This window comes from Anguilla rostrata, chromosome 9 (genome assembly GCF_018555375.3).
Source record: "Anguilla rostrata isolate EN2019 chromosome 9, ASM1855537v3, whole genome shotgun sequence".
NCBI classification, from domain to species: Eukaryota; Metazoa; Chordata; class Actinopteri; order Anguilliformes; family Anguillidae; genus Anguilla; species Anguilla rostrata.
The window spans coordinates 29,298,818-29,313,944 of NC_057941.1; the positions used below are offsets into that span (position 1 = coordinate 29,298,818).

At 38.0% G+C, this 15,127-nt stretch overlaps 1 protein-coding gene across 1 annotated transcript; it reads right to left on the reverse strand.

The window, feature by feature from the left end:
- Positions 1 to 1,004: 1,004 nt before the first annotated feature.
- On the reverse strand, positions 1,005 to 13,497 carry LOC135263533 (proton-coupled amino acid transporter 1-like). Its single transcript, XM_064351676.1, has 11 exons — positions 12,878 to 13,497; positions 9,530 to 9,653; positions 9,184 to 9,274; positions 9,009 to 9,097; positions 8,298 to 8,387; positions 7,493 to 7,577; positions 6,784 to 7,002; positions 5,720 to 5,818; positions 5,397 to 5,563; positions 4,022 to 4,191; positions 1,005 to 2,177 (listed from the first exon to the last, which is right to left on the reverse strand). Exons 1-11 carry the CDS (start codon positions 12,936 to 12,938, stop codon positions 1,915 to 1,917), a joined length of 1,458 nt encoding a protein of 485 aa, XP_064207746.1. The 5' UTR covers positions 12,939 to 13,497; the 3' UTR covers positions 1,005 to 1,914.
- Between the last annotated feature and the right edge of the window lie 1,630 nt (positions 13,498 to 15,127).

Here is a 15,127-nt window from a genome sequence, read left to right on the forward strand (position 1 = left end):
TTGCGTTTTGAGTGACAGCTAGTGGGCGGACCGTCTGAGGCTGAGACTACAGCTAGAGTGACTGCCGGTTCCGTTTGACAACCCACGTCATGGGTGCGTGTCTCGGTCTGGCAAGCGGTATCACTTCGTTTACCAATGAACCGCAAAGTTATTTAAAAAATACATTTTAAAATGACAGAAGAGTAAACAGCTGAAGTCAGCATTCCCTGCCAGTAGGCTAGTACAATGAACTCGGTCAAACTTAAATTACGATGGCGGGAAAAAAAATAAAAGTGCGGATGGTGATAAAATGTTGACTGTGACAGCCATCAAGATAAAATAATAGGGTGACAGGCTACATTTCAGTAGATAGGTAAAGCTAAATGAGTTGTCATATTGCACAAAGTCAACAAATCTCTGTAGCTAGCTAGATAAATAATATTTGGCTTTCCTGAATTGTTGCTTTATATTTCGTATATATGTTGATGCAAAAATTGCTTTTCAGCTATGCCAGCTAACGTTAGCTATCCTCCTTGTAAGCCAGGCAAAGGTAATTCATACACTCAGTAATTATACATCCAAAATATAATAATATAAGAAACTTACTTTGTGATTATCCTCCGTATTGCTCCATACTGTGCTTGATCAAATTGTGGGGACTGCTCCAGGGTTCAGTCGCAGTTCTTTGCAAAATCCACTCTGTTTTTGCGCCCAATTCAAAAAGTTGTCTGGTTTAAAATGCAGACTGCAGACTCTTGTGTTGTTTGACACTAATAAACCTGATAAAAATTCTACCCACTTGTTTTTTACATTTGTGTCCTTCGGGATTGAGTGTAGTGAGTCAGTATTTGTGCATCCTTCAACACAACAGTGCGGCTTGCAAGGTGCCATGTTTGCCAGACTTGACAGTGGCAAATGGAGCCTAGCCCTCAATGTCAATCATAAGCAAATACACGCTGTGATAGGCTACATGAAAATGAGACCGCTTCCTGACGTCAAGAAGCAGCAATTTAAAACATTTTTAAAACACCAATTTCTATAATTCAAAACAAAAAATTATAAATTGTAAATGATGTGATAATACAGCTGACACTGCTTATTTTACCACCAAGGGTAGTACAAAATATAAGCAAAGCAATTTCAGTCTGACTTTAAGTACAGTACAAGAGAAAGATGTGACTTATTACTTTCAACATGTGCTTTTACATAATAGCCATGTGTAATGATAGGGGTAGTCTATTTTGAATACTCTCCAAATAACCCCCTGAACATCCCCTCTACACATTTTAAAATGAGGGAATAAGGTATTCATGACGAGAGTCCAGTTTTATTGAATAATTTCCCAGTAATTTGACAATTTTATCAGGGTTTCTGGCTTATATTGCAGTTGTATTCAGTATTTATCGAATTTAATGTATTTATCTATACCTTTTATATCGTAAAGGACTTTGAACACCATACAGAAAAGCACTCTACAAATAGACTATTCTTATTAGAGTAATATTACAACCTAATTTTTTACAACAAACAATAGCCATTTCCCCTTGTCTCATGAATTTTAACTGCAAATCATATAGTGAAAAAAGTGGTTCCTGATAATGATAATGATCACCACACTTTTTGCAGCAGTGTCCTTTCTTTCACCACTGGAATGACCGACTTTTAGTGAAGAGATTAAATTCCAAAGCCATATTTTTAAAAATTTTTATCAAGTAAATATAGCCATCAAGCAGACTAGATCAACGAGCACAACATAAATGTTAAAGCTTTTCATTTAAACATTTCTACCTATGCTGTCAAATGCTTTTAAATGTATAGAAACGGAAGTAACCAGTCATAAAATGACAAGAAACCAAGTAAAATGTATACACTTTGCTTACAAAGACTTAAGCCTTTGAACATTAAGATGGGCACGGCCACTGGTCCTTAGGATCTCTAGCATATGGTGCTGTTTGAGTATCTGGGGCAACTACGGTTAACAATCTCATTCATGGTGATGTAGGTTCCAGCTGAAAAGCCCACAATGCCGATCAGGCTGATAGTGATGTTCTTGAGCAGAACCCAGGCGGGGAGACCCTCATTGTGGAATGTCAGGATCTGCAGTATGGGGGGGAGGATGAGGGCCAAGAAGCTGCTGCTGACTGAACCCACCAGTGCGATCACCAGGTCTAGCTCGGGGATGAGTACAGCCAAGGCGCCTGTGGAGGGTACGCAGACAAATGGTTGCAAATGTGATTAAAACCTTTCTTGGTCTGGTTACTTTGAGCTGGTTAGGGATATATGTTTGGCCTCTCACAGTATTTATGAATAGTTGAGGCTTTAATACCAGTGACTAGTCTGTTAAAAAAACAAGAAGGTAGAGAATGTCACATGTGTTGAATGGAGAGAGGGATATTATGGTAGAAAGGTGTGTCCTAGTATGAGGTGCCTTTCTAGACAAAGCTATGTGACTTCTGCATATGAAAAAATGGAAATGAGTTGCCGACCTGGAAACAAATGACAGTTATATTTGCAAGAAAATGAAAATATGTCCCGTGCATGTGGAATTGAAAATATGCCCTGCACCAAACGACAGAAAACATGTATTTTATTAACCAACGAATAAACACATTTTATAAATAAACAAATTAAGATATGGTCAAGAAAATGGAATCTTTGAAATGTGCTGTTACATTTGACATTTGCTTTAACATATTTTTGTGATTGAATACTTCATATCGCTCAACTACGGAACATATTTTAATTCATTTCATTTTCATTTCTCTTACATGCATATCTTTCATTCATTGGTTTGGATAACTCATTTTTTAAAACTGAAGAGCTTCAGTTTTGTCCAGACTTGATTCACTCACACAGAACATTTTCATTTCATTGCCTGATTGTAATAAGTGAAAAGGGGAAGCAAAAGGACACATAATGGTTAGATATTTTGATGCCTGTGAGGTGTGAAGTTAAAAGAATATAAGTAAAGCAATATTGACATTGGATTTCCCCTCATCTAAGACTGCTTTTCTCTTTGTGTCAGCAATAATTTCCATAAATATTTAATGGGCAGTATGAGGACAAGAAGTTGCTGAAGCTAATATTCTATTGTAAGCTGCATATTTTTAAATATAAAATTGCCACCCAAATGTGGAGCTGAACATGTCCAATTCCCACTCTAAAACATATGGTGCCGCCAGCTGCTTCAGTTCACACTGCAGACTACACAGAAGCTTGCACAGTGTTGAGCCAGAGGAAGACCTTTCATATGCTGCTTTCACATGCAGTACACAGGAACTCTATTGACCAGTGGGGGTTGCTGAAAAGTTCTGATACAAATACTCTAAATGACACATCACCCTATGGTGCTGCCAGCCACAGTTTGCCATGGTCTGGATTCAATCCGAGAGCGTGGGGATCATACTTGCATCACAGAATGGTGCCTTAACAGAGCAAGCTGCCCAGCAGCTCCTGTAAGAATATTTAACCAAATGATATCTCACAAAAGGACATTGTGACAAATTGGACACTGGATTATTTTTTGGCATGACTCCAAATTGGTAAATCTGGCAAATAAAAAAAGTTTACACTTCATTTTGCAGTGTTTTGGGGTTCATTGCCTAACACTAATATTCTTCCAAAGCTTTTTGATAATGTAGTATAAAACCTACTTTTAAAGTGCACAGGATTTAAATAATAAACAAATAAATTTAGTATGTCTGTAATATACAGTTATGCTGCTCATTTAGAGTATTCATATACCATTTAACCCAAGGAGCCAATAAACTGTTAAAGGCATAAAGTTATTGACTGTTAAAAGTATAAAGTCAATGAATATTTGTAACGCTAGGGAAAATAATGGTTCAGAGATTCAAATGAAATTTGAATTCCAGTAAGAAATTTCAAATAAAATTAATACATTTAATAAATTGTTACATGGTAACATAAAAAGCGAAGGCCAGTTTCCTTTCCATTTTTGAACGGTTTTAAACATTTTAAGTACTATACTGTCAATGTGCTTCACCAATATGTATAAATGCATATCCCAAAATTGACTCACAGGTTAGAATGACAAGGGAGGTGCGGATGGTAAGGTCAGCAGGAAACTGCCATCTCTGTGGGATGTGGGCCATTACGGGGGGGATCAGGATTTCAGCTGCGACATAGAACTGCAGAGCATACGTGATGTAGATCCCAAAACAATACAGAAGTTTGACTATGTGGTACAACCTACAGAGAGATAAATGAGGAAAGCCTGGTTATTACAATTTGTCAACACCTTTGAAACACTGTCATAGAATATACCGTACATGTCTGCACCTCCAGAACAGATCATTTAATTAAATTTTCCATGAGGCTGCATCTGGAATTGAGTTTACTTAAAGGCAGCTCAAATTATATTATATTCAAAATGTGATTATATTTATAAAACTGGAGGCTACAGGTAACCTCAGAGGTAGGCCTGAGTCAGCCACATCACAGTCGGATTTGGATCTGTGGATCTGGAAGCCAAGCCGCAGTAGTGCTAGTCTAAAAGCAGATATATTGAGTTTGACCATGGTCCAGTCTCTCTCTTGTGGGCAAGGAAGGTTTGTCAAGGTAGGCAATGAAAGACTGAATGAAAGATCCTTGTTTTTCCATTGTCGATTGGGTGCACCTAGCATTGTAATATGCCTGCATATTCCCTGGCCATTATATAATGAAGCTGAGTAATCATAGGACACAATGACTTACAGTCGGCACCAGATATTTTTTTTCTGCAACATGCCAGGTCTGAGTTATAAGAATCAGCTGTTAGGTACCAATGTCAACAATGAACTGTCATTCATTCTGGTGTTCTGTTCCTCCTCTAACCCACAGCCCTTTGTTTGCGATGGTTGTAGAAGCTGGTAGTCAGTGGTGGCGAGATGGCATCGAGGCAAATGCTAGCTACAGCTAACATTCCATCAGTTGCCGTTACAGTGGATGTGGCATTAGCATTAGCTCGGAATCCTGCAATAGCTGACTGATAGCAGTGGATCGTCAGCTTGGGGATTTTCTTGAGCATTTGCTGGTCACAGTGCTCCTTCAGCCTCTGGATCTTCCATTTTTGTGCACCACTTTAAAATTTTCTTTGTGTAATTTTTTTTTAACCACTGAAAATGCAAAAGCGCACTGACACACTCATACAGTGGAGTTTACATTTCTAAGTAGCTTGGTTAATGTTACACAAGCAGCACGGACGGTTGCCCCTTGAGCCTACATTTGTATACCCTCTGGAAATATAATTTTCTTGTACAAGCTGCTATGGTGTTACCTGAAGTGTTTTTCATTGCTGTATTTGACTGGGTACTTCATTTTTTGTGAGAACGAACACACACACACACACACACACACACACACAACAATTGTGTAACACCTACATTTTGAAAGTTGTAATGTTTGAAGTCACTCACCAGCAGTTGGGTAAATTGAGAGTAATGCTTGGTCCAATTTGATCCCCAAAACATAGATAACCAATGGTCCCCAAACTTAAGTACAGCAATGTGACAAGTGTCATGCCCAAATAGAGGACCTTGCTGAAAGTCTGTGGTCTCTGCATTCTGTTTTCCAATGGAAGTACCTGGAGGACACCATAAATTGTCATGTTAAGCTTTCATTTAAGCAGAATGTGATCTTTCCCTGCTCATGCAAAGCAAATCTCTATTTTCTACTTTCCTCACTAATGTCATTCACAAGTGAATAAAACAGAGCCATACTGTTCAATTTCACAACTTACCACTCCAATTCCCTCAAAGGCAAATATTGCAATACCAAAGAAGAGAGGGTAATCTGCAGCCTTTCCAGCATATGGTAGTGAAATTGGATATTGGATGTTCTAAAAGAAAAATGAAATGCATTTTATTATCTCGAGTGGCAGTTCCAATCATATATTCCTAATCTAAAGGGGACTGTTGCATCATATTTCTGATTCAGCACATACTGTAAATACTACATCTTTTGATGATAAAGAACCTGTGAAAATGGTGCATTTGCTTTGGACTTAAGTGAAACTGGCTCCACTGCAAATATTGTAGCAGATCAAACATAAATAAGGACCATCCCTGATGATCAAACAGAGTTACACAACTTCTGGAAAAAATAATTTCAAACACCAGCAACAAGAAGCTCACAGCATATCAGCAGAAAAGACATTAGGGTTATGTATTTATTCAGTTAAAATCCACTGATTTGTAATTCCATATGCTGGCTGATAGGTCTTCCCTATCTATTCAGCCCTTTCCTGCAAGGAAAGGCTGCTGAGATAAAACTAGTTTTAACGACTTTTCAATCAAGGATTTGCATAATTCAATAGAACATGCCTCTTGAGTAACACTTCACCCAATGCATGTCATATCTTGACATAAGTCACCCGCGCCAGGAAAAATTACATAAAGGTTAAACATGCTTATCTCAAACCAGGATCAGGCCCATAGTTTTAAAAATGAAATGCCATTTTCTTATCATGTATGTAATATCATTGTGTTAGAAGATTTATTCTGTCACATCTACCTGCATGTAAGGTCATGGTTATTCAATGATTAACATCTGTCTTTGTGATATCAATTGGCATCAAATTGGGAACTTAAACATACTAATAGTTTTTACATGAAATAAAGATTTTAAAATATTACAATATTACTACTTATTAATATCTGACATTCAATATTTATATGATAATCACATAAATTATTCTCACTAATCAGCAGTTCTGAATTTGAATGTTGTTCTAATCAAATGGTTGACAGCATCTGTCAACAGTGTATATTCTTGTATGTACATCCCCCAAGGTTCTTTGCTTACAGTTAGGGAGTACCAAAAAATCACGACAGCACTGCCACACATGGCAAAGTTAGCCACCAAGGACCATGGTGCCAGGTGCTTGAGCTTCCGTATGAACACCAGTAGAATGATGAAAGGTAGGAAACAGAGCATGTAGAGGCGGGAGTCAAAGCTGGACACAATAAGGGTTGTCTGGTTGTTCTGACAGTTCACTGTGGTCCCGTTGACTGCCTCAATGACCTACAGAGAGAATCATAGCTTCAGACTTGTCATCATAAATGGACTTTGTTTGAAGTAGATATATTTGGTATCCCAAATATTTCTAAGAGGTATGTTTCCATAATAATCCAGAATGCTGATAGTATTCTGCCAGTTATAGTACAAATACTTATTTGGTGGTGAAACAAAAGCAGTGTGCGTTTGACATTGACATTGAAAACATTTATTGTGGCCAAATCATTTAAGGTTACCAAAATAAATTTATCATCATACCTTTATACCTACATATTTCTACTATTTACATGTTTAATTGTAAATGTAGAAATTAATTATACTGATACATAGCCAAGTTCATGCTGTTTGTAAAGTAAGGATATATTGTATCTTGTCAGTCACAATTGTGACTGGTGATATAATACAACTATATCTACTGAGGTTCGAAAATGGGTCAGACTGGTCACTAACTGGTTGCCAAACAGTGTGCATTCTTAAGAGGAACAAAATATCTAACCTGTTTGATATTTTCACTTAGGAATACAATGTAGACACAGCAGAAGCCTAGTTGGGTGATGATCAAGAACAAGTTAATAAACCTCCTGGAAGACAGAAGAAGACAAAATGATTAAAACATAAAGTATAATAAATTAGACAGGACAATGGGGACATACAGAGTGATATTTTTGTATGAGTTACACATGCTAACTTTAAGAAGCAAAGTGCTAATTTGAAACATCACCAAACAGGCTAGTTTACACTTTCAAATGACTTACTACTCCAAAACTCAAAGAAATGTAAGTTGAAATGACACATTCAAATATGGCGTGGACTGTCAGGGGGGTGTTGGGCTAAGCAGGATTACTAAATTAGCTCGATAATTGCACTGTGTAAAACCCAGAACAGCTCTTTTTACTTCAGTCCATGTTTCAGATTTGGGAGGTTTCTGGGTTTTACTCAGTACAGTTATCCATCTAATATTGTGAAACAGGGATCAGGAGTCTAAACTGCAAAAATTAAAATGCCATTGTGTAAAAAAATTAATGAATTAAATAAATCACCAGTTAGCTGGTGTTCCTAGAAGTATACTGTAACACTTAATCCTGAGAACTACTGAGTGATGTGAAGTGGCTAATATACTGAACAATGTAACACCTGTCTGCTTACCCTTCCCATGTATGAACATGTAATGAGTCTACAATATCAAAAAACGTGAAGCAGTACTTGACCTAACCTATCACATATCTGAGGCATTTCTCACATTCTATATTTAGCATAGTTACATAAACACACATTGTAATCATTCCTCATGTCCAAATTACCTTCCATAAATTGAGTGCTTGCACATCCAAGAAACATTCTCCATACTGTATTCCATAGCCTCTCCATAAGTCAGAAATGGTTTTCCCTTCCTAAATAAGGAAACAGTTTAGTTGGCAGCTCATATTGTGATTTAAATACATTTTCAAACTTATAACGAACAAAATAAATCAATTTCAAACAGCAAAAATTATCCATCTAAATTGCTAGCTAGGATGATACCTTGCCAGTTTTTCAATGACAGTGATCTTATGACCAATATATAATGCATTACAGATAGGATTATGTAAATCAAGTTCCCAAACCAAACCTACAAGCATTTCATAAATGAACTGATTTCTCCACAGCACATTCTACCAATCAGGGGAACATGTTAGATTACATTACAGGCATTTAGCAGATGTTCTCATCCAGAGCTATTGACACAACTTTTTATATAGCATTTAAATTGAATCCAATTATACAGCTGGATATAGACTTTAGCAAGGCAGGTTAAGTACCTCTCTCAAGGGTACAACGGCAGTGGGAATCGAACCTGTGACCTTTAGGTTACATGGTTACACGACCAATTCCTTATCCATTATAATACACTGTCACCCACTAACCCTAACCCTACCCCCCCCCCCCCCCCCTCATTAGTATTTGCTTCAGGAGACTGTCAGGAGAGTGTGGCACGAAACTGAAAAGGAAACAAAATAACCCGGAGAACTTACTTAGCACCAAGATGATGAGAGCATTTAACGAGGAGGTCCATACAATGGACAGCAATGATCCCCATTATCACAAGGCTTATTGGACCTAACTAAAGAGAAAGGAAACAATAAATGAAGACAATACCATGTTTTTTTTATTTATTTATGCACACACATGCTAGGTAAAGGTTCCTACCACCAGTCCAGAATACTTGACAGACAGTGGCAAGCCAAGAAGCCCTGTGCCAATATTACCCTTGAGTAGGTGGATTAATGTCTGTGTGAACCTATGAAGACAAAAGTTGAAGGTTGGTTTCTAGTTGCATAAAGATTGTACCATTGTACCAGCCTAATAGGCTGTTAGAAGTACCATTCCATGCAAAAGCTCATGTTGTTGTAACATGCCCACCTGAATCAATGTTATATGTTATACGCATATGATTTTCACATACATGGTAGGCAAATTCAAAACCTGACTGACTAAGGCCGCAGACTAGTGAAGACAATGAAGACCAAATGTAATCATATTAAAGCATCCTTACGAACATCCGGCTCTGCCTCCAATTCTCTCATACTGGTCTTGGGGATTGGTGTGGCCTTGGGGCCCAGTGTGAGACAGGGCGGTCTCCTCTGTCGGGTATCTATGTCTTGTGTAACGCATGGAGCCTGCATGGGGGAAAACACAACCCTATCGCTCGCAATGTTGTCATCACATGCATAAATATTTCATGTGGGCTGCCCTTTTTGCATGATTTTGGTAGAATGAAAATAGGAGACGGTTTATTGACAATGGTTCTCTTATCAAAATATCAGCTGAGTAAATGGAGCGGTGTAAAGATTCACCGGTTCCTGTACGAATCCAAATGTCTAAGATGCCGCTGCATCAATTCCAAAAACCAAAACTGGTCCAAATTAAGAGGGAAACAATTCAAAAATAGATATGGCGATCAAAAACCAATACGGCTGTCAAAATAACACAAATCCCATTTCCTTTAGTGTGGCACTGTCTGCGCGTACCATTGTGTTAATCTTCAGTATCATTATAATTATAAATTATAAACAAGAGGAGAGGTCGAACAAACACGACTTCTATCTAATGGCAACTATTCTAACAGCTTCTACCAAAGACAAAAAAATGGCTTGACCATGAAAAAATGTATGATTTCAGAGAAATGTGTATCTAACCAGCTACCTTCTGCAACTAGCTCTGTTGTGATCAAGTGAACGTGTACTTCCCCTTTATCTATAATGCCATTTACAATGTACATTATACATGGGAAAAATAGCATTAGGAATGTGTCTAGGGAACGGGCAATGGCGGAATAAACTTCAGAGTTGGCCTACAAAAAGACATCATCACTGCAACACTCTGTCTTACAAACACACTAAAAGGAACATTTACAGTGTGATTATTTACAGATCAGGCTCACAGACAACCAACTTTTTTGTTGAATGGCCGCCAAACCCATCTGTGTGAGGCAATTTGTCTTTTCATGTGTTCATACATGTTCGTCTGAACATGATAATCATGAAAGTGATCTGTCTGCAGAACACATTCACTGTAAAAACCATATTTCTCACCAGTACTAGCTCTCACCCAAAAAAGCAGTGAGTTTGCAATACAGATGGCTCAAGCTCAAATTAATGAGGCAAGACAATGACCCAAGTGAGTAAGAGTATAATACTAGAGCAACCCTTGGTTAGTTGGATGCAGACATTGTTCAGGTCAGAGAATTCTCTCTGTTGGAAGTGGGTAGATTCTGCCAAGTCGCATCACTTTTTTTAATGTCAAGTCCCTGCTTTGAATAGGAGCTGTTAGGAACAGAAGCTAAAAGTGGATATTTGTGTCTTTGCTTTCTTCCTTTCCCATCCATCTGTCAGGGTCGACTCATGGACTCGTAACATTTTGCATTATAAGCAGAGAATAACACACTTTAACTGGCAAGCTAGCTGGGTTCATTAGCAGTGTCTATCCTTCAGTTATTTTTGCCATTAGGTCAGCAATCTCAGCATCTGAATGGATATTCACCTCCACGTTTACCAGCTAATGCACATTAACAAGACATACAGACTACAGACATAACATATGGATAAACAACTAGTTTGAAGGGTTAATGGGCAATGCATTTATTATCACTGCATTGGTGCTTTGTAGTTTTGCATGGTAGTGTCATCTATGCCAAAGGGGTTGACAGAATAATTTAAAATGTGTTCATGTCATCCTCCCAATCCCAAGACCTGCGAGGATGTGGAATATACTTAGCTAGCTAGCTAGAATTAACAATGAGAAAATCTTATCGGATCAGAAGTTTCTCCACAAAATGCACTGTGTTTCTGGTAAAGGTCAAGAATCGTGCATAAGGTGTGTACTTTCCCCCTCTAGGGAACTACTGCACTTCAATCCCTTATCTTTGCACTTGTGTTTGCATTATAAATTGCTCTGGCTAACTGCTAAACACCAGAAAAGTCACCATTTGAATTATTCCATTTTGCATTGAAATGATTACCATCATACAGATTTGGCGAGGGGAAAATATGCAATTTCATGCAATGCAATTTATTAATGATTGCAGAAATCGTAATGTACTTTTCTTCAATAGTAAAGCACTACATTTAATGTGTGAAAAGTTAATACCATGTTGATTACAGAAAGGCTCTTTACACAGAAAATGGTCTGCTCTGAGAGGTGAAGATGTATTTTCTCTCTTTCATGCTATGCTGATGAAAGGCTCTGTACCAGCCTTTTGCTCTCTAGACAAGTACATGCAAGATTCAGGCTCATCTTCAGTCATCTATTAGTTTCTGAGACAAGCATGAATCACACGTAGAAGTGAAGACAGTCTATTTGCACACATATTCCTGCATTTGCCTTTGAAACCCTGCATTATGTAAATGTAAACTTCATTTAAAAAAATGAAATGCCCTAATTACAATTACAGTGAGTAATTATGTATTGTCTATAGACAATGTTTATTTCTCCCAATTTAGAACTAGCTAAAAACCTCCCTCCCAGGAAACAAATTGTGTGGTTCCAGGCAGAGTAGAACTGTCACCATCTGAATTCACTACTCAATGTTAGGTTGAGTACTGCCTTTATTTCTCATTGTGACTTTTAATCATCTTCTACTGGTAAAAGCACACATTTATATCAAAAATTTTAAAAGGAGGCTGCCACTTGCTGACGAGTGGCAGCATCCTTTGTCAGCTGCCACTTGTCAGCGTTACACATTTTAATCAGACAAATAGCACATTTGTTTGAGATGCAAAGGTGCATGAGAAATATAACAAGGCATTGTTTGGTAGTGGTTGTTTGAGGCATGTAGGCCTTTGACGTAATTTGGAATCATTAAAAAAAAAAAAAAATTCTGAAATATTCACCCACCCCATTTCTCTTTTTCTCCCCTGTTTGGAATTGCCAAGTGTGAATCGAGTCACCGCTCTGCTACCAGTACTCATAAAAGGAGCAGTACACCTGTACACCCGAATCACATGCACTGCTCAGACACATCAGCTGACAAAGCAGTGACTGTTATACCCCCTGCAGGCTACACAGTGCTACAGGACAGAATTACTATTATGCTGATTAAAGTATCTTTCACTAGCACGAGGAGGAATAAGGCAGAGCTCACCTGTAAAAACCTGTTTGACTTTACCCCATTCTGCCCATGGCTGGCAGGGCGAATACAACTGTATGCTGTCAACTGTGGATTCCCAGTCATTGTTGGCTAATGATATAGTTAAACTTGAACCTGTAAGTATATGGCCCAGCCTGCTGTAATAGGGACTGTCTTTTCTGATTCAGCCACTCAGTATTCCCTTGCTATCAATAATAATAATAATAATAATAATAATCTGTGAAATTACATGTTTTTACTGAAGCTAAATGTTACCTGTATTTCCAGTTGTTGAAGCCTTCACAGTTGATAACGGCACCCAAGACTTCCACCTCATACCTGAGATGTCTGACGTCCAAGTCCAAGTTCTGCTTTGATCACGTTGTCAGAAGGCTCACTGTTTTTCTGGTCAGCAGACGGTGAGGTACCACAGTAAAGTTAGCTTGTTGTTGGATGTTCGCACAAGAGTGCAAATATCTTTTAACGCATCAGTGGAAATAGCGACTGTCACTTCGTGTGAGGGACTCCAAGTCTTCGATTCCCTTAACCATAAAGATTCGTTCACTACATCGAGTCGGGCGTTAATTCGCGAACGACATATAGGACTCATCTGTAGTCTGCATTCGTTCAGCAGGGTTTATTTAATTGACTCCCCTAGGCAGCAGTCTATGCATCGAGGCAGGCTAGATGTTATGCGATGATGTTGAAACACGTCTCACTTTCTTAAATCAATTATCTGTGTATATACGGTTCTGTTTTAAAATAAATAGTACTTGCCATTGTTTCACCTTAAGGCGATTGTCACAAAATTAATTTCCTTGTGTCTGACTATGACAATCACCAAACATAACCTAATAGGCTGATAATATACATGTAGCCTACTCCAAATGTAGCCCTTGTCCCGTACCCGGTGGACCGTGCATAGAGCTTCTATAGGAACTGGAAAAGGTAGGAGGAGCCAGGCAGCGAAGCCATGAAAGTAACTGGAAACAAGCGTCTGCATCGCATTTTGAGACCAGAAGAGTTTACTGCCCATTGAATTCTATGTAGAAAACCAAGTTGATTTGACAGATGAATAAAACTTAATATGTACATTTTCTTTGATCATAAATTACAATGTATAGCAGTTTCAAAAACAATTGGTTTGGTAGGGACGATTTGGGAAAATATTTGAATACCTTTTTATATAGCCCTATCTGTAATGTGTTGTCTATACTGCATCTATAACCCAGTGCCTCAGTTTGCCATTGGTCTGAATTGATCAAGTGACTACAGCGATGCAGCAACATTAGACAAGTGGATTTCTTTTTGTATTTAATTGATTCAATTTTATCCTCTAACTCAAGATTAATATTGAAATGGGTAATTGTAACAAGTTTAATTGCTTCATATTCATATTTGCTAGCTGGTTGGCTAAGAACATTGGTAGTAATCGTAAGTACATAGCTTCACTGTTAGCTTTTAAAGTTCTACTGGTTATACAATTAGCTTGCTTACAATGTTGAATAACGGTTAGTTAGTAGGCTACTATCAAATTGTAAATAATATCAAATTAGAGACTTATTTTGAACAAGCTAATCTACCTTGGTGGGTAGCTAACATCATATCCCTAACATTAACTTACAGTTTAGTCAAGTTATTTTTGTTTCAAATATTGTCCCAAAAAAAAAAAAAAAACTACTCTCAGTTACCTCAGGCTATTTATTCAGCCTTCTCTTTAGTCATCAATAAAGTGCTACCAGTCAGTATGTCTTGATATTGTGTACGCAAGATTTAATTCACATTTACAAGCTTGGACTTGAGAATGCAACGGGCAAGCACATGGCAATGCAGCTTAAATTTTGCCATGCCAATTGTATGAAATGAGTGTTCCAAAATAAAATTGGCATACTATCATGAAATGTTGGGCTGTCAGAATGAATTTCACATTTGAAACATAATTCAAAGTACAAAACAAGCTTCATTTCAATGGGAAAATGTGTTTTTAAAGTGCAAACAAACAGCGCCATATTTTAATCAGTGTGCTTTCAAACTTTCTTCCTGCTGAACACATCCCTTGTCCCTCTCACATCATGCATTATTACTGCTAAAGTAGCTATTTGTATACAAATGAAACTGTAGCATCATGGCCAAAAACACTTTGCAGAACCCAACAGAGTTCAGCAGCCACATGAGTACATTTTTCTCCCCCTGTGTACACATTTAGTACCCACTGAATGCCAAAAGGCCATCATATACAATCATTTAACTTTTGCCGCGTTTCCACCGCAGGAACTAGGGTCTAAATTTAGTTCCGGGGGCTTTATTTTACCCCCCAAAAAGTTCCTGCTCGGGGGGTAGTACTTTCCAAAAGTACAGGAACCTTTTGGGTGGAGCTTGCAGCGCTGAACATTTCTGATTGGTCGAGTACTCGCAGCATTTTTTTGTGTTTGTTTTCAGCCGCCATGTTTAAAAATATGCAGCCGCAAACCAATTTATTTTCATAATAACTTCAAATCAAACTTGTATGTTATGCGGCGCAGTAGC

Coding starts and splice junctions, on each gene's coding strand:
- LOC135263533 (XM_064351676.1), bottom strand. CDS start 12,938: ATGAGGTGGAAGTCTTGGGTGCCGTTATCAACTGTGAAGGCTTCAACA. Junction 7,003..7,492: donor TAAGTGAAAATATCAAACAG/GTTAGATATTTT, acceptor TTCTCTCTGTAG/GTCATTGAGGCAGTCAACGG. Junction 4,192..5,396: donor CTCAATTTACCCAACTGCTG/GTGAGTGACTTC, acceptor ATCTCTCTGTAG/GTTGTACCACATAGTCAAAC.